This window comes from Festucalex cinctus, chromosome 2 (assembly GCF_051991245.1).
Source record: "Festucalex cinctus isolate MCC-2025b chromosome 2, RoL_Fcin_1.0, whole genome shotgun sequence".
Taxonomy (NCBI): domain Eukaryota; kingdom Metazoa; phylum Chordata; class Actinopteri; order Syngnathiformes; family Syngnathidae; genus Festucalex; species Festucalex cinctus.
In genome coordinates this window covers 2,969,488-2,997,078 of record NC_135412.1, presented here as the reverse complement: position 1 = coordinate 2,997,078, position 27,591 = coordinate 2,969,488, and the positions used below count along the sequence as shown (strand labels likewise).

Genomic DNA, 27,591 nt, shown 5'->3' with positions numbered 1-27,591 from the left:
AACCCACTGTAATCGGAATGGCTACTTTAGGGCAATTTAATTAGGAAATAGCTTTGTTCGGAGACTGGCTTCATGCTAGTAATTAAACATAATTATGCTCATTGTATTTCACTGATTGTGTAATGGCCAAATACGATCGATGTCATGGATCAGTAATTCAATGTGATCTGGCTTTGACTGTAAAAAATATTTGCCACAGCTCCAACAGAAATTAATTTATCACCAATCACTCTACTTTGCCTCATCTAATATGGCGATGACGTTGACGTGAAGTTAGTGCGCATGTGTGTGCGCCATAGGAGGTCTACCGTTGAGAAGGCTTTTACTGGAAATGGACGAGCCTTTTCAACCCCTTCTCCATTCTCGGGAAGTTGACTCAGCTCACCAACGGTGGCGGCACACGGAGTCCACCCAGCCTGACTCGGGAGAGACTGAAAAACGGGCTTGAACTTTCCTCGACTGAACTCATTCCTCTCTTGAGGTGTGACATCAGGAGGCGTGCAAGTCCAACTACATTCTGACGTCAAGTAATCGAGGAGGCGAGGCGGCAAGGAGCGAGTTGCCTCAACAGGGAAGTCGAAACAAAGTACGCTGGTCCTAAATATCACCTCAAGTGGATAAAAGTTGAGACTAAGAAATCGAACTGTACAGAACGCGGACAAGTTGGGAAGTAGCCTGCGTGGAGAGGAAAGAAACCGGAAGCGGAAGATTGTCAAACTGTCAAACGAACTATAACGGTAAGCAAAAATGTCGCTAGTTGCATGATTCGTGCGCTCTAGTCTTGGTCAATATGGCGACATGGTTGTTTATTGTTACTGTACTATTTACTTTGACGTTCTCATACTTGTTACGTCTACTTTCGGTTTCTGTTGTGCGTGAGCTAATTCTACACACGAGCATCTTATCTGTTGGTCATGTTTTATATTTCCCATTCACTACATAAGATTTTGACGAGAAGTGAAGATTATTTCTCGAAGTTAGTCCCGATCCCACCCTGGGCATCACCCTAGTCTACGTGTTGCTGTCATTTTGTCTCGTAAACATGCCATAAAACCAATCCAGCATGCTGTAGAGGTCAATTGACAATTCGGAACATCCGGGCATTTCTGATATTTCCGCAATGCGATGCGAATGATTCTTTTACAAGATGAAAACAAACTCGATTTTATTGCGTTTGCCTTTGAGGCCGTGGCTAGCATACAAACCAGGCAGATTGTAAGAGTAGTCGAACGACATTTTTATCACATTTTGAAATGAAAATAATTTTGACTTGACCTGTGACGTAGGCTCGGAATCTTCTGGAGGCTCGCTAGATATGAGCAAAACTTGTGAGCTCAGTGACTGGGTTTACACTGTAGGTCCAAGTGCTCAATTCCTTTGAATGTCTGATTTCTTTGACAATGTATTACTGTATTTCCATGAACATTTCAAGTGACAATATTTCATATGACTGAATTTACATTCACAGCAAACTTGAAGCAACCTGCATGCACTGTAATTATAAATTGCATGTAAACAACTACACAAGTGTTTAATATCAGATGGGACAGTATTACATAATGCATAATAAATCCAAATATTAAACATCACACAGCATTTAGTTGGCCTGGGCTAGCTCTTCCGACCGACCATTGATTTCAAGAATCTGTCATCTGCAATTTTTTTTTTTTTGCTTTTTTAATGATGGCCACACCCAGTGCCGCCACTAACCCTTTGGGTGCCCTAAGCTTACAAGTGTGATGGTGCCCTTGAATTGTATTTTTTTCTCTTGATGAGGGGCATTTCTCATGCAACGGTAATAGTTTGCATGGCTTAAAGACCCAACCCCAAACTTTTGTTGCGCCACGGACTGGTTCAAACAAGTTTTCGCAGACCAGCTTTTACAGGACAGCTTTTTCATGTTGAGAAACCCCCCCGCAAAAAACTAGGTATTGGTACGGTATCGTCATCGGCCGATACTGCAAAGCTGGGTATTGGAATCGGTATCAGGCTCCAAAAAACGGTATCGGAACACTTGCACGTCTTCATTTACTTCACGAGATGCCACCAGAAAAACAACAGACCACGATCTTGTTGGAATTGTTTCATATTGGGAAGATGACACCAAGTCATGGCTTGTTTAGCTGCGCGATTGGTCATTGTTTACGTCTTGTTTCTTTTACTTCCTGTTTACGTCTTCAACTTGCAAACCGCAGAAGAGAAGGCAAACCTTCTCTGATTGGGTGACATCACGCAGACACGCACATTTCCATCGCATCTGATCACTCGCCGATGCTCCCAGCTCCATGTTCTTATGATATCACCATTCTTAACCATGTAACACGGAGCCCTATTTATATCGCCCATTGGAAAACAATCGATAGAGTGTGGGATATTTTGAGATTCATGTGTATGCTTTGGAAAAGGAAAAAAAAGATGAGTTTTATGAGAAATTTATAGGCTAGCATGCGGCCCTTCTGATTTTGTTGCCTCGATGACAGAGATTTTTGATCTGGGAAATAGGGGTGTGAATTGCCTAGTATCTGACGATTCGATTCGTATCACGATTCACAGGTCACGATTCGATTCGATACCGATTAATCCCGATACGAATTTACAAGTCGATTGTTGCGATTTTTTTCATTCAAATTTAGAAAATACTAATCAGTAAGCTTGTAGAGTGTAAGATTTATATGAAAATGTATTATTTATTTATCTGAAATTTCAGTCTTATAGAGGTTGTAATCTGTTTCATGTTTGAACAGCATTAAAATAAAATATTAAGGCTTAATGTTCCGTTCATATAACATTCTTCCATGCTCAAGGTGTGAATCCTAACCCGAAGTCAGACGTTTTGTTGAATATTTTTCCATTAAAAATGGAAGTTTAAAAATCGATTCACACACACAAAAACAAAAACAAAACAAAAAAAAAGGCAATGATGATAAGACGTTGAATCGGTAAGACTACCGAATGAACAATTCTGAGCTCTTAAATAAAAAAAACCAAAAAAATAAATAAAAATAATAATAAAAAAAAATCGATTTTTTTTTTAATTGAATCGATTCAAGAATCGCGCGATGTAGTATCGCGATATATCGCAGAATCGATTTTTTTTAACACCCCCAGTAAATGATAAAATTATTCCAAGTAATGATATACTGCAGTTTTACTTTATTTATTTTTTTATTATACAATGCTGCTTAAGTTGTTAGGAATAGACAAGGATTTAATAGTTGGAACCACAGCCCACCTATTAGGCAGGGAGATGGATTTTGTCATTTCCTGTGCAGTAATAGCTCACTGATGGATGGGCTTCCTCCCAGATACTTAGCAGTTAACAGTCACTGAGAGCACTCCAGACTCCTCACGCTTGTTACACAGTTAAATTATGTACTGTCACTGTACACCAGGTAACAATTTAATTGCATTTTCTTTACATCACTTCATATTTAGTTTAATTTAAAGAATGGATTAAACTGACTATACAGTGGCACCTCAAATTTGGGCCACAATTTGTTACACAATGCTAATGAAATACCATATGGTCAAACAATCATTATACAGACTTCGTATCAAGGTGTATCAAGGTCATGCATGGTGCGCATGCGAGTACGTGCACTTAAGTACACTCTTTGTTTTTTCAGTTTTCTTGAAGTCTGGGCTGCATTTTGGGCTATGCTCGAAGCCGGCCTCCTTTTTTTGCTTGGGTGATGATCTGAGCATGATGTTGGTTTGGTTTGGTTTGGTTTGGTTTTGGCTTTATTTGTTCATTTTTCCTTTCGGACAACATTGTGACAAATTGAACATTTCATCTAGGGCTGTCAAACGATGAAATTTTTTAATCAGATTAATCACATCTTAAAATTTTGATTAATCACGATTAATCGCTTAATTAAAAAGGCTTTTTATCAACATTTTTTTTTGCCCGCCAAATTTAAAATGCACCTCTTATGTGTTAATTTTTTCGGCATTTAATGTTAAGAGGATGTCTCATCCTCCTCTTTTTCTAATCAGTTAATTACTAATTAAAAGCGGAAAAAAATGATCCCAATAGTTTGACATCAACAAATATTCTGAATGTCACACGCAAACATTGATTAAATGCTTCACTTTAATGCATGTTATGTTTGTTGTTCAAACACAAGCTGTGCTACCTTTAACGTAGCCATCCGCTGTCAAGCTAAAGGATCATTTGCAGTCAAAATTAATAGTGCGATTAATCTGCGTTAATATATGATTAATGCGATAATTTGTGATTAATTAATTAGTTAACGCTTTAACTTTGACAGCACTAATTTCATCATACAATCACAGCATATAAAATACCCGAAAAGAAAAAAGGGCTGACGGGAAGAAGCCAAAGCTTATTAATTCCCGCCCCCCATACTATACTAGGACGCAAAGAAATCAAGCAAATTATTGATTAAAAGTCAGCTGAGGATGATTTTATGAAACCTCTGCTCCACCCCTCCCCACCCTCAAGAAACAGTCCACTGAAGGGAACATACAAGCTGACCGGCATAGTCGTAGTTTAAAAGAGTTGGGACTCTTTCTTTGTACTCTGGGCCATTGGTGGAGCATGATTGATGTAGAAAAAGGTTTAACATTCACATTTTAAACTCCGCAATGCATCTATAAAGCCACTTGACACATGCGGCCTGAAATCCATAAAAATATACGATAAATCTGTCTTGCATTGGGGGGGAGACCAAGATTGATATTTGTCTTGAATAATGTTTGGTTGGATAATATGACAAAATGCTTTAAAAGCATCCACAAAAAAGATCAACATCATGCAGAATGCTGATGTAAGCATTTCAGTAGTCAATGATCTCTTTCAGAATAAAACCACTTGAGTGTTTTAATTAACAGCCTGAGGTGTCCAGATACTTTTTATGTGCAAAACCTAAAAAAAAAAAGTAGACTTTAAACCACTTCACCTGGGATCTGGTGATTGTGTAGCAATAAACATGCTCATGCACTCTTATTTGATGCAACTCTGCACACATTCTCTGGAACTTGACTCAGCGTGCCCACTTCTTATTCTCTGGAACTTGACTCAGCCCACCGTAGCCGCCCCCAAGTGTCCACACAGGCTGACTGTCAATGGCTGAATCCCATGTTAGCTTTTCACAATAGCAGTAAGTTAAAACAAGTAAATAAATCCATCCATCCATTTTCTTAGTTAGGATTTTTTGACATGAATCTCTGTTTCATCCTCACCTCCAGTGTGTGCGATCATCACTGACTTACCCCTTGACAGCGTTCTGTGAGACGAGTTCCGGTCCGGTGTTGGACGAGAGGAAAATAGTCTATAGCAAGTTGGCTGGAGTCACCTAAAATAAAGCGTTTTTCTTCTAAAAACAATTTGTGTTCAAAAGAGTGATACATTTGCATCACAAACTCTCTCCTGAAAAAAAGTCAGACGTCATTAGCGCCGGGCACTATTTTTTTATTCGTTCGTATCACTGCGCGACGCCCCGCATGCAGCTGATAGACGCGCACTAATCTACAAGTTGTTTGTCTTTTCGAAGGCGGAAGGCGCGAGCATCAGCTGTCTACAGGGTGTTGCACAGTGATACTAATGAACAGAAAAATAGTGCCCGGCGGTAATGAAGTCTGACTTTTTTTCAGGAGAGAGTTTAGTGTGCAAATGTATCACTTTTTTGAACACAAATTGTTCATCTCTACATGAAGAGAATAATTGGGTTCAAATTAATCATTTAAACGTACCCGACGTGGTCTGTAATGCTCGCTACATTTTGGCCACAATCTTTTGCTATGGGGTATATACCACGGAAGAAGCGGGACTATTTTTTGCACAACAGTTTTTTTTCCGGTTCGGTTTGCGACGTGTGGGCTGTTTCAAAAATACTTGTGTTTTGTAACCACGCAGGAGGTGTTTGGTTGGTGCTGGATTTCACTTTGATGGACTGGATGTACTGGTTTCTGTGGATCTCAATCTGCCTCATCTATCCTTCCCTCCTTCCTCTCTTTAGTTTTTCCTCTGGTCTCTTGAGATCTCTTTAGCTTGTTGGAATTTAGAGGCTTCTGGAGTTGGCGTAAGACTTTGATTTTGTAACCATGGGGAAGGCAGGAAGTGTTTGGTTGGTGCTGGATTTCACTTTGATTTATCTTTCTTTTCTTTTTATCTTTTCTGACCTTTTCTCTGGTCTCCTGACCGTTTGAGCCGCATGACTCTGGCGAGACTCTGGTTAAGGTGAAGGGTAATGTGATTTTTATTAGGTTTTAGGTGAATTAATGAGTATAAATTTGCACGCACGCGCTCGCACACACATGCACGCACACAAACGCACACATACATGTTAAAAAAAAGAGAGCGAGATCAATGACGATAAGACGTTGAAAAAAAAAAAAGAAAATAAATACTTGTGCTTCCGACTTTGTGCCCCTCGGTTGCACGTTCGCAAACCAGACCGGAAATAAACTGATGTGCAAAATCACGTCCCGCCTCTTCCGTGGCATATAACCCATTGCTATGGTCACCAGTAGTACATCCATGTACATACCATTCGGTGGGGGGGCCACGCGCGCGGGCGAGGACGCTGACGGCACCTCCCTCTCAGGCGTGCACTGCTTGCAGGGAACCGGAGACATTGGCAGCCTGCACCCGGCGTAGAGGCTGTCATACAGGTACATCAGAAACTGTATTTCTTTGGCTTGGTGCCACAAAAATCTCACTCATTTCCAAAAACCCGGAAGTGTTTTGTTTTTTTTTAGCGCATGAGGTCCTGCACGAGTATGTGACGCTGGCGCACGTATAACGTTGCGTTCAAGTGCGACATGGAAAATTGTCAAATCTTCCACTCCCGCACAGTCACAACTTTGAAAGATGTGCGTCAGAACCGAAACATGGCACCGTTCGATTTTACGTGAATCGGTGCTCGGAAGTACCGACCCAAATCGGTCCATACCACAAAAAGTGCCGTCTTGGTAACCATCACTAGTAGTCGCCCAACACAGTGTTATGGTCACCACTGGCCATCGGAGCACGATTAATATCAAACCCTGCTGCCGAGTAATGACAGATTTTCATTTGGATAGTTCTTCTAATTTTGTGCATGTACGTTGCAGCCCAGCTAGACCATGGCCCAGTGGAATCGCATCAGCCAGCTGATCCAGCACCTTCCTGACCAGACTGTCAACGACCTCTACCCCGCAGCCACATTTGCTATTGAAGTGCGGTATTTTTTGGCTGAATGGATTGAGAGGCAAAGATGGTAAGACAAAGACAGCACGCGCGCACTCATTGTAAACAATAGAAACATGTCATACATACTGTGCGTTTCTTTGAGTTTGCCGCGTGTGTTTTCTCAGGGAGGAGTTTGCGCTGGAGAAAGTGGAGCAGGAAACAAATGCCCGCGCTCTATTGAATGAGATCATAATGCTGCTGCAGTCATTTTCTCAGCATAATGCTAACGTGGTGGATAAAATGAAGCTGATGCAGATCAGTAGGAACATGGTAGGGACGCCAGCAGAATCCACCATAACAACTGATTCTGAGGTGTTTGTTGATTGGCTCGAGTGCAATAAATGACATTTGACATGAATGTACTTTCTGTTACTGTTTGGTAGGGCTGGCTTTTGCCGCCAACCTCACGATACGATACGTATCACGATACGATACGTATCGCGATATATTACATGAATTTACTTGCATAACAGTTGAATGTGCACCTAAAGGATATGTTTGTTATGCTGACTGACAAAAATATTTTTGTTAGCAGCTCTTGTGGTTTACCACCAAGCGGCATGCCTGGTCTAAATGTGCACGCACTGCAGAGCAAGGAGCAGCTTTCACAGACACACCGGGAACATTTATTAATAGGCATGAGCCGATATGAGCAAAAATATCGTTAAAAGTATTAAAATTACAGCTCTAAAATGTGCTTATTTGAAATATTTGGGGAAATAAAAAAAAATAATTTTGTGTAACATATTCTATTTCGTTTTTAAACAAAATATACAAAAATTGGTACATTAAGGACACGTGCCATGTTACGTTTATAAGTAAATAAATGTTGATATTCTTCCCCTGCTTTCATTTTTCTTAGCAAGACACAGTGTCCAATCACTGGTGAGCTATTTTTGCATTAATTGAAGGCAATTAACTTCAAAGACGCTGCTGGTTTTTATTTTTTAGGTACTATGTAAGCTGCAAAGGCAAACGTTAACTGCCTATTTAAAGATATTGAGCAATATCGATTCTGACTCACACAATAAAAAGTAGTCATAGTGTTGTCAAACTAGACTTTTTTCCAGATGAATGTAAGACAACAATGCACTGTACTAAGTAATAACAATGGAATGGATGTTTGTCTTTCAGAGCATGTTTCAGCACCAGCCGCTGCAGTTTGCCGTGATGGTGAGGGACACGCTACGCAAAGAGAGGGCCCTGCTCGGGGCTGTAAGGAAACTTTCTTCTTTCCGTAACTTATTCCTCATCCCCAACTGAGAACCCAAAATCTTTTATCTGGACACTATATTAACTTATCTCAGCTATCTTTGTTGTTTACATTCACTTCAAGCGCTTTGAAATCAGAACTGGGAGATTCCAAGTGGAATATGTCCAGTCGTGCATGGACTCCATTGCTTCCTAGGGATAACTTCAGAACAAATGACTTAGACTTAGCGTTAGACTTAGACTTAGACTTGACTTTATTGATCCCTTTGGGATGGCTCCCTCTGGGAAATTTAGATGCCCAGCAGCAATAAGAACAGATAATAAAATAAAAAATAATTCAATCAATCAATAAATAAGGTTATTACACCAGAGATTTAATTAATAATAATAATAATAATAATAATAACTAGGGGTGTTAAAAAAAATCGATTCGGCGATATATCGCGATACTACATCGCGCGATTCTCGAATCGATTCAATAAAAAATAAAATCGATTTTTTTTTATTTTTTTTTAAGAGCTCAGAATTGTTCCTTTGGTAGTCTTACCGATTCAACGTCTTATCATCATTGCCTTTTTTTTTTTTTTGTGTGTGTGTGTGTGAATCGATTTTTAAACTTCCATTTTTAATGGAAAAATATTCAACAAAACGTCTGACTTCGGGTTAGGATTCACACCTTGAGCATGGAAGACTGTTATATGAACGGAACATTAAGCCTTAATATTTTATTTTAATGCTGTTCAAACATGAAACAGATTACAACCTCTATAAGACTGAAATTTCAGATAAATAAATAATACATTTTCATATAAATCTTACACTCTACAAGCTTACTGATTAGTATTTTCTAAATTTGAATGAAAAAAAATCGCAACAATCGACTTATAAATTCGTATCGGGATTAATCGGTATCAAATCGAATCGTGACCCATGAATCGTGATACGAATCGAATCGTCAGGTACTAGGCAATTCACACCCCTAATAATAATAATAATAATAATAAAATAAAAAATACATATTCAATCAATCAATTCAGGCATCAATGTCTATGTAACAGTATTACTTTTTAGGTTTTTATTTTGAAGTTGTCATCGTGGAACAATGCATAATGTAAACAACCGTTATGGGGGCTAGCTTGACTTTGCTGTCTATCCAGGCGCTAACGGCGTGGTGGCGGTGGAATGCGGGGACATTACCGGGGAGAGTTATCCCCGTCTTGTTACTTAGCGGCTTCGGTGGTCAGTCAACATGTGCCATTATGTGAAAGACTTGATACTTGTCCACCGTCGATAGTGGATGAACGCGCTTATAGCGTGATTGAAGTGGTGTGTCATGCGTGCATGTGCCACAGGTAAACAATCCTCCACAGCATCAACCGTATGTCCCTCCGCAATCGGCGTTTCCCAGCATGCAGGATGTGGATCACCTGGTTCTCAAAGTGCTGGAGGTCCAGGATTTGCGACAGAACATACACCAGGTGCAGGAAGAGCTCAATTGGGAAAGGCAGAACTACGAGTCTTTGCAAGGTAATACAAAAAAAAAAAAAAAAGTACAGTTCTATGTGGCTGTCACTAACAAATCTTTTTAGAGTCGATTATCCCATCAATTCTTCCATCGATTACTTGGGTAATCGCCCACTTCACCAGCATTGCTCAGTTGACACCCAGGTAAAATGTTGGTCCGTGATACTAGTACTATTACTATCCATCCAGCCACTATTACTTTAAAAAGCACCAAAGCTGAGCTGCACTTAGTCAAAGAGAATGGGCGCCCACACAAGCGTCATCTAAAAGTGAACATACTACAGTAGTAGTTTACAAACACTATTTAAGTGCATTCTAACTTGTGATGGTAGGATATAAAACATTAGTTAATATAGAACAAAACAAAAACATGTTAACATCATCTGCCGGCCGTCTCCAAGCTCCGCCAGCCTCGCTTTGCAGTAATTACATCAAGCTTTATTTTGTCTTTTTTTTTTTTTTTTTTGTTAGTGTTAGTCTTTTTTTGTGTATTTGGAGTATTGCTCCATAGAAGTCAGACATTTGGTGCTGACAGACAAGTCCGTGAGTAACAAATGTCCATGTGGTGAACATTTTTGCTGCATGCCGCAAATACCGTTTTAAAATGATTAATTGTAGTTTCAAGGCAAAAAAATTTTGTGTTAGTCAATTTGTGTGGTCGACTTCACCAGTTTTTTTTTTTTTTTTTTTTTTTGTCCAGCACAAGTACATTTAACGTTGCCTCCAAAAGTATTGGCAAGGTCAATTCCTTTGTTTTTGTTGCACACTAAAGAAATGTGGATTTCAGAATATGAGACAAAAGTTAAGAATTCCAGATTTTATTTCATTTACATTTACATCTAGATATGTTAAGCAACTCAGGACAGACCAGATAACAAATTTGTTCATTTAATTATGTTAATTAATTGTTCATGTTGTTAACTCATTAGCTCCCAAAAACGTATAAATACGTTCTATTTTAAATGTTTTAAGTGTGCCAAAGACGTACTTATACGTTTTTTCTTGTTTTTTTATGCCAGAGCATAGAGAAGGCTTTGATGCAGTCTCTGTACTGCAGAAAATGGTTGAGTGGCAGCAGAGTATAAGAGATCAACCAGGCCATGTTTAGACAAGCTGATTTCCCCACAGTTCTAAGCAGAATTGTGAAAAACAGTGAAACCTAGCTATGTTCTATTGCTAATTGCTGCACAGTGAAAACAGGAATATACTTTTTTTTTTTTCCCTGATAAAAGAAGTGACTCTAATCTCTCTTTTGGTATGTTCCATATTTTTATAGCAATAGAACATAATATTTTGCGGACCTTGAAAAATCAGTCAAAATCCAGGAAAACACTTAAGTGAAAATGGTTGGGAGTGAATGAGTTAATTTTAATGTTGTAATCCGGGGCGATGTTGAGTGGTCGTCTCCCATCCGTGCGGTTATGAGCTCGATCCCAACCCCTGATGACCACATCGAAGTGTCCTTGAGCAAGACACTGAACCCTGATTTTGCGCCCAGTGGACCTGGCAGCGCCCTGCGTGGCAGCAGCCGACCACTCTTGTGTGAATGGGTGAACGTGAGGCTTTGTAAAGCACTTTGGGCACTATAGCTAGCTATAAATGCGCTATATAAATAGCAGTCCATTCCAATGTTCATTTACAAACTCTTCAAAAAGGTAGCCTTATTGTAAAGTGGTATTAAACCAGTGTCTTTCATGGTTATATTAGCTTCTTAGGGGTTGGACAACTTTTTTTGTTGGTGGTTTTGTGCATAATTGGGTACATGTGTTGATGCACCATTGTTTTGTTATTAAGTGCTACAGGATGTATTGATCATTTGTTTTTTGCTGGTGGCACAGGGACCATGGATCCTACGGTGTCAGAAGTCAGCAGACTTCAAAAACACATCCAGCAGCTGGAGTACAACGTCAACACAATGGCAACGGTGAGCAGAATTTTTTTTTTTTCTGCTTTATGATCCCCCAGGATATCAAAGAGATGGGGCTCAGGTAGTATACAATGGCAGACCTGTATACATGTAGTTGAAAATTAGAGAAAAAAAATGGTCAATTTTCCTTGTATCCATATTGGAAAATTGTCACAATTATCTGAATCATCACAGTAAAGTGGTGCCTTGAGATTCGAGTTTAAATTTTGTGACCCTGCGTGCATCTCAAAACACATGTCAAATAATCTTTCCCCATTGAAATGAATGGAAATGCAATTAATCTGTTCTCAGGCATGAAAATCACTCACCTTTAGTTGAAATTCGCCTGTTTTGAAATCAAAATAAGTGACCTGCGTGAATCGTACAGATCCGATGAGAGAATATTTTTTGGTGGTGCGGCTAATTAACCAGAAAGTGTATCAGTGAACTCCGGGTGGGATGGGTTCCAAATCAAACGGTGGCATGCTTCGGTTCCGAAGCGTGTCTTTGTAAGTTTTGACTGTGCTCAAGTAGAAATGTTGGCAATTTTCCATGGCGCACTTGAACGTAGCAGTGTACGCACACCGGCGTACTGACATCACTCACCCGTGCTGGATTTCATTCACGTTATGCTAAAATGCAGTTCTGGGTTTGGAAGCAAGTGAGATTTATCCACCAACAAGCCAAATTAATAGTTTATGCCCACACCTGGTGGGTGGACTTCTCGGTGTTGATGCTGCACGGCGGCTGGGATGTCTGTTACTTCGTTTTAATTATTTATTTTTTTCACATAGACAACAAAACAATATAATTACATAATCAGTAACACGGGAAGAGCTTGCGCAGGTGAGATCAGAAAACACAGATAAACAAATCAACATTCATTTTTGTCTTACACTTTTTGAACTATCTTTTAACTCATTCCCTCGCTGCCATTTTCACTGACGCAACCCACTTCGCTCCCGACTGTTTTTTACTGGATTTTGACTGATTTTGCAAGGCCCACATAATATTGTGTTCTATTGCTATAAAAGCAGGGAACATAACAAAAGAAAGATTAGATATGTTCTTTTATCAGGGAATTTTTTTTTTTTTCTAGATTTCTGTTTTGCAGCAATTAACATTAGAATATAGCTAAGTTTCATCATTATTCACAAAACAGTGGGGGGGAAAAAAAAGAAAAGAAAGAGTCTTTTGCAACATGGCCCTGTTTGATCTCTTATACGCTGCTGCCACCTGCTGGACGTTTTTTGGAATAACTACCATTGCTTCAAGCATTTGCTTCAGTACAGACGCAGCATAAAAGCCTTCTGTATGCTCTAGTATAAAAAAACATTTAGAAAACGTATAAATATGTCTTTGGGAGCATGGTACTATTAAAATAGAACGTATTTATACGTTTTTGGGAGCAAAAGAGTTAAGTGATAATGTTAATAATGTTGCTTCATAATGACACCCACAGCCTATAGTATTCCTTGTCCATTACAGGCTTAAGTCGACCACGTGTGTCATTGTACCGTATTGTATTGTTGCAGAAGCGTTTTCAATTGCTCCGTGAGTGTGTAGACTGTCTGGACCAGTGTCAGGCCCAACTCCTCAACAGGCTGAAGACCTGGAGGTGGGAGCAGTGCAAGGCAACCATTGGACATCCTTTTGACGATAACCTCAATGGCCTGCAGATGTGGTAAGATACCAGCTTTATTACTGCTACCGCAGTCATTCCGAAGCAACAGGCCTATACAAGCATTGCAACCAGGGGAGCACCTCGATAGTCACATTAGCTCCATAATAGCTAGTTATCACATTAGTAACATGGCATGTACATTTACGTCCTTGCTGATGCCAGTGTTAGTGTAACACTTATGTGATTATAACACATTTAACGAGTTACTTCCTCCACAACATCCATCCATCCATTTTCTGCCGCTTTTTATACAGTATTTATTCATGCAGTATTATGCTAAGTTTGTTTTATTTCTTCTAACCTCTACTGCGAGCGTTGTCATGGCTGCTCGAAGCTTGGCATGTTGGGTCTTTTTTGTTTCTTGAACTCTCTACGTTACTGTTGAGTTCTTTAATGTCCTGACTTCCAAGAATGCATCAGTAGCTTCCTGCCACTAGGAAAGTCTCGGGCCGCTGTTCTGTAATGCAATCGGCCCGTCACTTCACAGTTATGGGGGGGGGGGTCTCACTTATCTTCCAATTAACTCATTTGCTCCCAATAACGTGTAAATACTTCTTTTTTTTTTTATGTTTTAAGTGGCCCAAAGACGTATTTATACGTTTTTTTGTTTTTTAATGCTTGAGCATACAGAAGGCTTTGATGCAGCCTCTCAACTGCAAAGAACGGTTGCAGAAATGGTAGTTATTACACAAACGGCCAGCAGGTGGCAGCAGAGCAAAGGAGATCAACCAGGGCCATGTAGAAAAAAAGCTCAATTACTCACAATTTTAAATAGATTTGTGAAAACTGATTAAACTTAGCTCTCTTCTAATGCTAATTGCTGCAAAACAGAAACAGATAAAAACATACTTTTTTTTCCTGATGAAAGAAGAGACTTTAATCTTTCTTTTGATAGGTTCCATGTTTTTAATAGCAATATAACACAATATTCTGTGGGCTTTGCAAAATCTGTCAAAATCCAGTAAAACAGCCGGGAGCGAACGGGATTGCTTCTGTGAAAATGGCGGCGAGCGAATGAGTTAAAACCCCCAATAATTAAGTCATGAAGATTCTTGAAATTAATGTTTCCCGTGTGTGTCAGGTGTGAGCAGCTTCTCGGGGTGAATGGGAAGCTGAGACAGGAATTAATGCTGATCGTGGAACCAATTCCAGAGTTGCAGGAAAGGCTAAGTCAACTTCTCCAGCTACTGGTTCAAAGGTAGTTTCGTTCGCTCAGTATGCTCTATACATCTATGATAACATGACACTAACCAAGACATTAAATGGACATCTTTGTGTCTAACTAAAATATTTGTACTTGTGTTTAAATTTTCCCTCCAGCTCTCTTGTGGTGGACAAGCAGCCACCTCAGGTTATAAAGACGCAGTCTAAGTTTTCCACAACTGTGCGCTATCTGCTGGGTGAAAAAGTAGCACCCGGGAAGCCTGTGTTGCTAAAGGCACAAATCATTAATGAACTCCAGGCCAGAAGCCTCAACATCACATCCAGGTTAGGAACTCATAACCTTTACATACTCACAAGCATATGATCTAACATTGCATCTTCATCAAGGTATCTGTCGCAGATCCTTAAAGTCTTGAATGTGATTTCCATATCAAAAGTAAAAACTTTTATTATCCTTAGAAATGATGATTCATCTTCAATTAAAAGGTCTTAAAAATTAGAGAGAGACCGATTATCGGCCGGGCCGATTATCGGTGCCGATATTTGGCATTTTGCCTGATTTCAAGTTGTCATTTGTGGCAAACGACCTCATGAAATGTGATTTTACCTGCAGTGACAATGTTGGGGACGTGATCAATAACACGGCCATCCTTGAACATAACACAGTGAGCAAGAGCACATGTGCCAACTTCAGAAATATGGTATGTATGTACGACGCTGCACTTCTCAGCCTACAGTTTTGCAATGAGCGCGCACTGGTCGCAAATTAATATTTGAACTTGTGCGCAACAGTCCATCAAGAGGATCAAGAGATCAGACAGAAAAGGCTCAGAGTCCGTGACCGAGGAAAAGTTTGCCCTCCTTTTTTCAACAGAGATCACCATCACGGGCTGTGACACGCCGTATAAAATCCAGGTTTGTGATTTACATCATTTTACTGATCCAACTGAACTGGCTTCCGCAGTGAAATATATGCTAACAAACGTTTGTAAATACCACGTTGAATGTAGCTTCTGTGTCATTCCAGATGATCTCTTTACCACTCGTCATCATTGTCCATGGCAGTCAAGACAACAATGCACTAGCTACCATCATTTGGGATTGTGCTTTTTCCGAGCCAGTAAGAGAAACTTTTTTGCTATACAATGGTACTTAATATTTGCCCCACAGTCCGTTCTTTGCTATTGTCCGAACTTCCATTTGAGCGAAACATTCTCTTTGACAACAAGTCTATTCATTTTAAATTTGCATTAAAAAAAAAAAAAAAAACATATCAAGTTGGACTGATCCGGCTCCTTCTCTCTTCTGACTTTAACCAATTAAAATGTTTCCAAATGTTACTGCGTTTTCGTCCCACCTTGTACAAACCGCGTTTGTGTGTCGTCCTTTCCTCTCCGGTTTTCTCCTCCTCCTTTCTCTCTCTCTGTCTGCGGCTGCGCAGACGAGGCGGAACAATGTGCTTCGCGTGCGGTAACCACCTGCCCCACCCCCTCCGCCCCTCCCCCCACCCTCTCTGAGCAGTTGACTGATGCCTGTGTTGATGTCGTCAGGACAGAGTGCCGTTTGTGGTGCCGGAGCGCGTGCCCTGGAACCTCATGTGCAGCACTCTCAACAGTAAATTCACCTCAGAAGTCCAGACGCGTCACAACCTCAACAACTACAACCAACACTTTCTGGCCCAGAAGATATTTGACAAACCAGACTTGAACGCTGACTTCAGCAACATGATGGTTTCCTGGGCTCAGTTCAATAAGGTACGCACGCACACACGCATCCTCACGGTGCTACCTTTGTGGGGCCCTCTCGTTGACATAATGTATTTCACAGACCCCAACCATCAAAAATGATTGCCTACCCGTATTCTTTAACATAACCTCTCGGGATGCTCCGATCAGGGTTTAATGCTGCCGATAACATCAATGAGTAAGATCGGCCGATACCGATCACATTGATCGTCACTATTTTTTTCCCCAATGTATTTATGGTGAGTGCCATTGGCTATATTAATTGAAAAAAACAACAACAACCACATAACCACCTTAATTTTAGACAAAAACATTTTCAAGAGAATTAATACAAAACCCTTTCTGGCACAATGCATCAACTATTCAGTAAAAAAATATAAATAAATAAATAAAATAAAATAAAAATTAAAAGATTTTATAAAGCATAAAAAAATGCATCAAAACATGTAACAAATACATGTTACAATTAGATTATTGCACAATAAATGAGAGTTGTGCATAATGTAAAAAAACAAAGAATAGCGTAAAGAATAAAAATGATGGTCATTTACCTTTTTAACTGCTGTCCTCATCGTTTTTTACCCTCTTTTTGGTTCATGTTCTCTCTCAGAAATGTTCTTTGCCTGGTGTTTTGGAAAGAACTGATACAAGGATGTTTTGTTTTTGTTTTGTTTTAAAAAAAATAAATAATCCTTTGAAAGTGTCCAAGGCAAACATCATCATAGTGAGCGATCGCCCGACTGGTGAACACTTTTTCTGGGTGATTCTTTTCACAATTTGATTTCCATTTGTGCAGTTCTAGCACCCTCTAGTGGCTAGTATATTAGTGCAATTTAATTTTCATTAGGGATGTTTTGGCCTTCTATGTTTAAAATCTATGCTAATTGTCAGATGAAGGGGAACCTAATTTGCTTGTGAAGCGATCAATGTGTGCTTGCATTAGCAAGTAAGTGCCTCAATATTGTTATTAGAGATTGTAGGTGGTTTATATGCATTGCTGTTATGTACAAAAGCACAAAATTGTGCTTTTTTTTTAGTATGAGCTCTTTTTTTGTTTTTGTTTTTTTACCATATTGTGATCTTTTTTTTAAATATCACCAACCCCCCACAATATCATGATAATTATCGTATCGTGACCTTCATATCATGATATCGTATCGTGATGTTTGGATATCGTTACATCCCTATACCTGTCCCAAAATGCGAAATCCTGGGTGCACTCGGTTTAGCAGATCAGCTGACATATCTGTTTACATTAGCAATCAACTTTGCTCTTGATTTTTCATGTGCAGGTCTTGTTGCCCAACACCTTCCTCTACGTGACTTCATGCTCCTACAAACAGATATAGCGCGACACTTTTAATTAAGCGTGAGTCCATGTCAATCTTCCAGGAAGTGCTCCCAACTCGGCTGTTTACATTCTGGCAGTGGTTTGAGGGAGTGATGGACCTGACCAAAAAACACCTGCGGACGTACTGGAGTGAAGGGTGGGAAGACTCGTCTTTGCTTTGCAACAAATATTAGCAACATGCCGTTAGTAATATCCATCAAACTCTGCTTTTCTCCCCAAGGCTGATATTTGGTTTTATTGGCAAACAGCATCTCAATGTGATCCTCAACAAGATGCCCAACGGAACCTTTTTGCTGCGCTTTAGCGACTCTGAAATCGGAGGCATCACCATCGCTTACGTGGCTGCAGCGGAGAGTGAGTAGTACGCGATGGCGTTTCAAAAACGTGTCCTTTGCAAAGACAAGAAACTTAGTCAGACAGGTATCAAGTGGTTTCACCCCCATCTTTCTTCAGCTTTTATAAATTATTAGAAAGAAACCCACATTGTTTAGATAGTTAATGTTTAATGTATTGATGACCTTTTTTTTTTTTTTGAATGAATTTGGACTGTCCTACAGTGTAAGCGGTCTTTGAATGCACCTCATGTCATTTTCCTTTTATAGATTAACTACACAAGTTGAGGATATTACAAATAATAAGACAACTATTCAAACATGAGTGAACCCACAATTAATTTTTTCAATGAACGTTTTCGTGCTCGAGGTTGAGAGAACGCTCCACCAATGCCCAGATGAGTACAAAGAGTGGTGACTTTTTAACTGCGACTGCGCCACTGATCTGTATATATTACTGGATAACCGATAGGCCAAGATTATTTTCCACGATTATTTTCCATAATAATTTAATGACGGAACACTACCGCTGCTAAAAGTACAGGAATCTGTGAAAAAACAAAGTATTTTGGTTAAAAGAAGTCTTATTTATTTCTAAAGGCACTTTATGTTTAATATTTTCCAGAAAACGTGGAATTCATTCCAGAGCAAATCTTATTTTATTGCAATAGAAAAATCTATTTTTGAAAAAAGTAGTACCTTTGAAACAATTGTTTTTGCTCCTTCTTGTGAAAAAGAGCAGCTTTTGGGTAGCTTTGTGTTGTATGGGCATCGTTTCCAACGTTCCTGTTTTCATCATTTGGTGATTGGAAATAAAAAGTCATGGACATAAATTGGTTTGGCTACTTTAATTAACAAATACTGACAAATATACCTTAAAAGTATGAAGTAGCCACAAAGTCAGAAAAAAAAAAAAATCGTAGAAAAAAGATGCATTGAAAATCGTGACAATCGTGATGATCATTAGCATGATAATCGTTCAATAATCAAATCGTAGCACCCTTAATCGTAATCGAATCGAATTGTGGGGTGCGTTAGATGGCACACCCCTAATGTCTAATCTGTACGTACAGTGTTCCCTCGTTTTCCGTTGGGGTTAGGCTCCAAAAAATACCCGCAATAAATGAAATCCGCGAAGTAGTTAGCTTTATGTTTTACAACTCTTATAAATGTTTTAAGGCTCTAAAATCCCCGACCGCACAATTTAGACACTTTTCTCATTGAGGCATTTACATGTTCTCACATTTCTCTCGTTCAAACTTTGACAATGTTCAAACCTTCATAAATTTTATAAAATGGGTATATTACTGTCAAAAAATATGCAAAATTGGACTTAAAAAAAAAATCCGCAATACAGCGAGACCGTGAAAAGTGAACCGCGTTATAGCGAGGGAAGACTGTATACATATAGTTTATAAAGTGGTCTGCTCGTGAGATGGGAGGAGTAAGATGGCCGCCCTGTGGCTTCAACGGCTTGCACGGGCGTGTATGGGCTATCGGCTATCCAGTCATATATTCATATTTTGATTTTTTTTGTTTTTTTATTGCAACTCAACGTGTGTTACTGTTGAAATCATTTCACTTTGCTTCCCTTAATCCTAGTGGGCGAACACAAACAGATCATCAAGAACATCCAGCCCTTCACCAAGCGAGATTTGGACATCCGAAGCCTTGGCGATCGCATCCGAGACATCAGCGAAATCACATTGCTCTACCCTGACTTTCCAAAACATGACGTTTTCAAAAAGTTCTACTCAGGTAATGCCGTCATCTGCTCTCATTTTTGAAAATGCTGCCAACTATCACAGTTTATTTCAGGGGTGTCAAACATACGTTTTTGTAAAGTGAAACAAAAATTGTAACGCCGGACCAATTAATCAGCCAGCCATAATCAAATATATAAATTTGTAAGTTCACAAGCAGTCAGATGAGTAATGTAACTTGCACACGGAATCGCCCTGGAAGTCATTATTTTATATACCACTTAAAATTATGGTTTGTTTAAAAAAAAATGTTTGTTTTTTTTAAATCATAGACCAACAAACATGTTAAATATGACACAGTCAACTACTGGTCACAAATACATATGACAAGGATTAACATCTTTATAACTTCATTAAAGGGATACTTATTTAGCCATTTTTGGCAGTCAAACATTAATATTTTGCCTATAATAAATGTGATATTTTCATTATTTTTCATGTACAATTAGTACCTTTAAAAACACATTTTGCAACTTGCTGTCGACTGAAAATGACATCACAAGGGCTCAGGTAACCAATCACAGCTCAGCTAGTGAATGTCACATGACCAACCCTAGAAAACAGCTGAGCTGTGATTGGTTACCTCTTGTGATGTCATTTTCAGTCGACAGCAAGTTACAAAATGTGTTTTTAAAAGGTACTAATTGTATGTGAAAAATAATGAAAGTATCAAATTATTTATGGACAAAATATTAACTTTTTATTGCTATAATGGGCTAAATAAGTGAAGTATCCCTTTAACTGCGCCACACAATGCATTCGGAAAGAACGGAAAGATTTAACATGCCCGCAACTCATACAGGCAAAGTGTTGCCGCGTTCCATTTACATTCGTGTTATTATTTATGAAACGATAGATTACAGTTGAGCTCCGTAATTTAGGGCTGGCCCAAAAATCGCAAAAATCTGCGTATAATTGACGATAATTGTGTAATACCATTATTTTACCGATCCGGCCCACTTAGTCATTATATTTTCTTCCATGCAGCCCCTGAGCTAGTTTATTGATTTATTCGATGTTGTTTTTGTTTTGCAGAGCCCCAGATGTCCCCCTGTGGTGGCTACATCCCGGTATCACTCCAGACTAAAGTGGGCATGTAAGAACAGGCTTAGCCTAAAAATGCTCCAGCCGCGATATTTATCTGTGTTATTGCGTGACTCTCGCATTGTTTATTTTTATTTTATTTATTTTTTATTTTTGCAGGGAGACTGCTTCGGTCCCAGCTGGTGCTGCCAGTGTGGCACATCATAATGAAAACCTCCACAATGCTGCAACATATCAAGTGTAGGTCATGTTCAAAGATAATATTACACGATTATCTTTACAGGTGAACTTCATTTGACCATCTCTATACTTTTGAGTGCACACACGCCCATCGGGTTCACTACTTCAGTATAAGATGTTCTCTAACAGAGTTGAATTCTAATTGACTCGGGAAATGTGTTTTATAGATCACGGGTGTCAAACTGATAATTAGCTCAGGCGCCGCATGGAGGAAAATATATGACCAAATGGGCTGGATCGGAAAAATAATGGTACAGTATACAACTTTTGCCGTCGATTATACGCAGATTTTCGCTATTTGTGGGCTAACCCTAAATTACGGAGCTAAACTGTAATCATATTGTTCCAAAAAAATAACATGAATGCAAATGTAACCCGGCAACACGCTGTTTTAATGGATTTTGACTGATTTTTGCAAGGCCGACAGAATATTGTGTTCTATTGTTATAACAACATGGAACCTACCAACAGAAAGATTAGTCTCTCCTTTCACCAGGAAGAAAAAAAAAAGTATATTTCTATCTGTTTCCGTTTTGCGGCAATTAGCATTAGAATATAGCTAAGTTTTATCATGATTCACAAATCTGTTTAAAACTGTGGGGGAAACAGCCTGTTGCAACATGCTGTGGTTGATCTCTTATACTCTGCTACCACCTGCTGGCCGTTTTTGTAATAACTACAATTGCCTCAACAGTTCTCTTAATAGGTTCAGAGGCTGCATCAAAACTTTCTGTATGCTCTATCAAAAAAAAAAAAAAACGTATTTGGAACACTGTTAATATTTAAAATAGAACGGATTTATACGTTTTTGGGAGCAAATGAGTTAATGATGTTATAAGGATGTCATATCTGTTTTGTTACCAGTAAATAATTTGTGTCGTATTTAACATGTTTATGTCGGTCTACGATTTAAACATAAATAAATAAACAAATCGTAAATTTAAGTCGTGTGTACGATTCCCCGTACAGGTTGCCTTGCTCATCTGAGGACTGCTTGTGAAATTATAAATGTATATGTTTTGATTGTGGCCAGCTGATTAATTGGTCCGACATTGTAAATTCTTTTTTACTTTTCAAAATCATCTCTGCGGGCCTGATCCGGACCGCGGGCCGTACGTTTGACACCCCTGTTATAGATGAAAAACACCCGTTGAATACTTTTTCCATTGAGCTCCTTGTTAGAGTACAGCAAGTTGTGTCAAAAGTTCGACAACATTGAACAGGTTAGTTGAACGTGCATTCAAAAGTCTAGACAGGTGAAATTTCACCCAAACACTGAATATCCCCAACTTTGGAGTCATGAATGGATGACATCACGCCATATGTGTTACGCAGGGATACCGGCTCGGTTGCATCGTGTGTCCCCAATATGGCGCATAATGGTGAAAGCTCCCACAATGCTGTAGGGTACCCTCTGTAAGTCCTGCTCACTTGCTGCTATTTTGTTTCCATCAAATAGCAAAATAAAATATATATACTGTAATTGCTGGACTAAAGGCGCACCTGATTATAAGCCGCACTCAGTACATTTCTAAAGGAAAAAGCATTTTGTCCATACATAAGCCGCACCTGACTATAAGCCGCATGTGCCCACATCGAAATATGAGATATTTACAAAGAAAGACGGTACACAGAAAGAGTTTTCAAAGGTTTAATAATATACCTTAGCTTTTCTTTCCAAACAGTGCCTGTGACACGGCAGTAACACAGCAGCAATACGGTAGTAACTAACAGGGCTGGTTGAAAATAACATCCCGGTAAAACTCACTCAGACTGAGACTTCTTGTATTTTCCATGTTGAGGGTCTGTTCATGCTCACTTTATTCATGCACAAAGCATCAAGTTACATTAAACTTGCATCTTCCTCGACGCATATATTCCACCTGTCTCACGCTTACCTTTTCTGCTCGAGCGCCTCCATATAATATAAAATGTAAAATCCATATATAAGCCGTATCATCATATAAGCCGCAGGGTTGAAAGTGTGTGAAAAAAGTCGTCGCGGCATATAGTCTGGCAATTACGGGTATTTAAAAAAAAAAAAAAAATCCAGTTAAAGTTAGCATAGTTTGGGATTTTATATTAGAGTTAATTAATGTTTTGTTTTGACTGTTTTTTTTTTAAATTCAGTTAGTTTTAAAAGCAGATTTGTTTGTTTGTATTCGTTTTTATTTGTTCAAATATGCTTCGTTTTACTTTAGTTATTAGTTTCGGTTTCACCTCGTTTAGTTTAGGAAATTTCACCCTAACACTGAATATTTGGAATAATGGCATAATGAATGAATGGCATCATGCCATATGTGTTCTGCAGGGATACGGGCTCAATTGCATCGTGTGTTCCCAATTTGACGCATCATGCTGAAAGCTCGCACAATGCTGCTGGGTACCCTCTGTAAGTCCTGCTCCTTGTCATATCTATTGTGTTACCAGTAAATCATTTGTGTCGTATTTAACATGTTTATGTTGGTCTACGATTTAAAAATAAATAAACAAACCGTAAATGTTTTGAACTTTAAGGTGGATTGCTCCAACAATTTGATGGAACCGCAAACTGCAAGTTTTGATCCATTGTGATTTGAACGTTCGTACTTCCTGTGAACGATTCCTTCTATTTCTCAGGCCTCAGTTCCAGCAGTTTGCTCCTCAAGAAGCCATCGCACGAGAGCAAATGGAAACCTCAGATTCTGCCGCAGTAGAATTCAGTCCAGGCGCTGCCGTCTTCGGTGACGTGTACGTTTGAGCGCTTGGCGGTCTTTAGCTGCTGCCGATGAAGTGACATACGTGGTGACATCACGTCCGTCTGTCTGTCTGTCTGTCTACCAGGACCACGGAAGACATGGACCTCGCCAGATATCTGAGCTACACGTGAAGATCCTCAAGCTTCATCTTCCCTTCCAGCGACATTCAGAATGTGACAGGAACGACATACAAGTACTGACGCCGCATCTTTTTTCCCGTGGTGGTTTCTTGATTTTCTTTGCGCGTTCACTTTAGAGACACATGTACTACTGTACACAATGGAATGTATTTGAAAGATGTTTAAGGCAAAAACGATTGGAATTTGTGCCCCACCTGACAGGCAGGCTCATTCAGTATTAGCTGTTTTAGATGCGCAACTGAGATGTTGTCATTAGAAAGGTGGTAGCTTTAGCTTCATCCATTCATGGTTTTAGCTGTATTTCAAAATAATGTTGTTCATATCGGAGAAAAGGGGCGACGGAAGTTATTTGTGAAGTCTTTCCTAGAGCGCCAAAGTAAACTTTTTCGGAACTAAATACTTGTGTGCACTGCAGATTAATATAGACCAAATAAATATAGTCTTTTTTTTTCTTTTTCTTTTTAAAATATGAATCATGAACAATGTTTTTGTGTAACGATTTGCCGCACAAAAGTCAACTCTGATTCACACACAATGCCAAATATTATTAGCATGAGTTACCTTTTTGGTGTGCCACAGTTTGGAATGCAGACTAGCCAAGCACATTATTTTGGATATAATTTTGTACTATGTTGGTCCTCCATCTACTCAGGCAAACCCCTCAAATATCAACAATAACACAGTTTTATTATTATTATTATTATTATTATTATTATTATTGCTCCAATGTAAGCAATGCACTTGTGTCATCTATAATGGGATTGTGTTGTGTGCTCATTTAAAATAATGCTAATGTTATTATGGCTAATGTAATGCTTAGATTTTATTGAGCTGACAAGGCCACTGGTGTGATTTTTTTTTTTTTTTTTTTTTTTTTTTTTACTTCCAGTTTATTGCTTTTGAATGATTGTAATTGAGAGCTAGTTAACCCATTTTACAGCAACGGCTTCCTTCACAGTCCGACTGCACACCATTAGCATGTGGCTAGCTAAAATGTACGTCAAGCTAACATGCTGCCAAGATATCTTGGACAGCACAAGTGCCATGTTGTTGAAGATGAACATTTCACAGCAAATAGTAAAAAAAAAAAAAAAAAAAAGTAGTCATTTGGTCTATTGAGCATTAGGGATGTAACGATATCCAAACATCACGATACGATATCACGATATGAAGCTCACGATACGATAATTATCACGATATTGTGGGGAGAAAAAGAATGAACACAAGATTGTGCTTTTGTACAAAACATCAATGTTATGTTATTATTGTTATGTTTTATTATAATTATGTTATTATTATTGTTATGTTATTAATGCACGCACACATTGAGTTCCTCCACATATTGACTTGCTTCACATGCATATTACGTTCCCCTTTATCTGACAATTAGTGTTGATTTTAAACATATAAGGGCCAAAACATCCCGAATGAAACTTAAATTGCACTAAAAAAAAAAAAAAAAAACTAGCCACGAGAGGGTGCTAGAAATGCATGAATGGAAATCAACCTGACTTTTTTTAACAGATGTGCTGCATTTAAATATCGTAAACATGACGACGACAACGATATTGTGGCAGTTTTAATATCACGATATAGCACTTATCGTTACATCCCTATTGAGCATACTGCTATACTGTACTATATAAGATGCACTTACAAAATAAAATTTTTAAAAAATCAGAACATTATAAGCCACACAAAAGTAGACCCAAATTTAAGCTGAATTCCAGTGGATCTGTTCGTTGTTTGAACGGATCAATAGAGATATTCATTTCATCTAGCCTTTCACGCTAATTTTATGGTAGCATTAAGCTAGCGGGCTTATGTCCGTTAGGGTAATAATTAGGGCCCGACCGATTAATCGGCCGCTGATTATAATCGGCCGATTATTGGGATTCAAACATCAGCCAAAAAAAATAGGCAAATTGGGCAAAATGGCCGATTATTTCCCCCTTCAAACGTTATCTAAGAAACCCGAAGTTTCCGACGCTGTGAAAGTGCCCTGAATGCACCATTTTGCTTTCGTAGCATTAGCAACTAGCAAGTGTGTAGCGTATGTTATTCTGGTTATTCTGTTGTCCCCAAGTGTCCTTGAAGCTGTTTAATGACACCAAAGTTGGAGTTAACTGTAAAACTAACCACACAACGTAAAGAATTACATCCACTGTATATTTAAGTACAAAACATGCTTGGTTTCTAAAACATCGCTAGCCTAGCACGAACAGGAAGTTAGCAAATGCTAACAGGAAGACACGAATTTAGCGTTGACTTCGGTAGTGGGGTTTTTTCCCTTCAATTAACGAATACCCACACACAAATCTTGTGGGAACACTTTCTAACAGATGAGATAACACTACGCAAAGGCACACATTCTTCCCAATGTGTGAAAAACTAGTTATTTTAACACAACCTTCTTCTATACTCGCTTAAAGTGCGTACGCATGGCACCACACTGCCCCCAAGAGGCCAAAACACACAGTCAAGTGATCTTGATTTATATAGCACTTAGCCTTAGCTGTCAGTATTTGTATTTATATATTTTTTAAATAAATAATCGGCAGATTAATCGTTAATCGGTATTTTTTTTTCTGACAAAAATCGGTATTGGCATCGGCCTCAAAAATTGCATATCGTTCGGGCCCTAATAATAATAATAATAGATACTGATACTATGTTGTCGGGCTGCACGATATTGGAAAATCATGTGATAGCTGCTGAATATAGCGCTATTGATATTATTGCGATATTTAACATGAATCTAAAGAAATGACATTTTTAGTATAAAGAATTACATTTTTTCATACAGCAAAATAAGCAAATTCAATATATTCTTAGTTCATTGTAATTACCTCTCGATAATGTTCAGCTATTGGATAGCGGTTGTACATTTTAGTTAGCGGCTGCTTGGTCAAACTGACATAAAAGTGTCAAATTCCATATGAAACTTATCGCATGTCTTTGCGATATGCATATTGCATGTGCCAATATCACGATATTGATATATTTTTTTTTTTGTGCTGCCCTATGTTGAAAGCTGTATTTTGAATAAACATTCATGACAAACAGCTAAAAAAGCAAGAACATTGTATGTCTTATTTGGAGACGTTCGGATGAATTCAAGTGGAATGAAATTAACCTTGTCTTAGTTTAACATATTAAAACTGGATAAAGATACTGCTGAGATACTACAAACTTTGTGGTAATCAATTTGCGGGAATATCTCACATGAGAACGACTTGTGTACTTTAGCTATTAAATAGTTTTGTGCTGTAGACAATAAACAAGAAAAAAAGATGGCATACAAGAGTTTTAGGACATTCTGGCTGGTTGGGAGGCATAAAAAAAAAATCTAAATCAGTGGCATCGAATCGGGGAGACATGCCTGTACTGTGATATATATACCAGGGGTGTCAAACTGCCGTCAATTATACGCAGATTTTCACTATTTGTGGGCTAACCCTAAATTACGGAGCTAAACTGTAATCATGCTGTTTCAAAAAATAACATGAATGCAAATGTAACGCGGCAAGACGCGGCTCCCCGCTGTTTTAAT

The 27,591-nt window shown here is 38.8% G+C and overlaps 1 protein-coding gene across 5 annotated transcripts; it reads left to right on the top strand.

Annotated features, from left to right (window-relative positions):
• Positions 1-302: 302 nt before the first annotated feature.
• Positions 303-27,119, top strand: stat6 (signal transducer and activator of transcription 6, interleukin-4 induced). 5 transcript variants are annotated; one of them, XM_077512182.1, is made up of 22 exons: positions 303-737; positions 7,078-7,223; positions 7,321-7,465; positions 8,330-8,368; positions 9,760-9,934; positions 11,770-11,855; positions 13,373-13,521; positions 14,603-14,719; positions 14,842-15,009; positions 15,299-15,386; positions 15,478-15,600; positions 15,713-15,805; positions 16,236-16,439; positions 17,823-17,917; positions 18,002-18,135; positions 19,716-19,871; positions 20,912-20,972; positions 21,080-21,160; positions 22,496-22,576; positions 23,472-23,552; positions 23,780-23,890; positions 23,984-27,119. In XM_077512182.1, exons 2-22 carry the CDS (start codon positions 7,090-7,092, stop codon positions 24,027-24,029), a joined length of 2,367 nt encoding a protein of 788 aa, XP_077368308.1. In that variant the 5' UTR covers positions 303-737; positions 7,078-7,089; the 3' UTR covers positions 24,030-27,119. The 5 variants fall into 5 exon arrangements, 4 of the variants coding, with proteins under 4 accessions (XP_077368308.1, XP_077368307.1, XP_077368309.1 ...); XM_077512181.1 differs by having other exon boundaries at positions 8,330-8,410; XR_013282233.1 differs by lacking the exons at positions 22,496-22,576; positions 23,984-27,119 and adding an exon at positions 21,328-21,411 and having other exon boundaries at positions 8,330-8,410; positions 23,780-23,823.
• Positions 27,120-27,591: the final 472 nt, after the last annotated feature.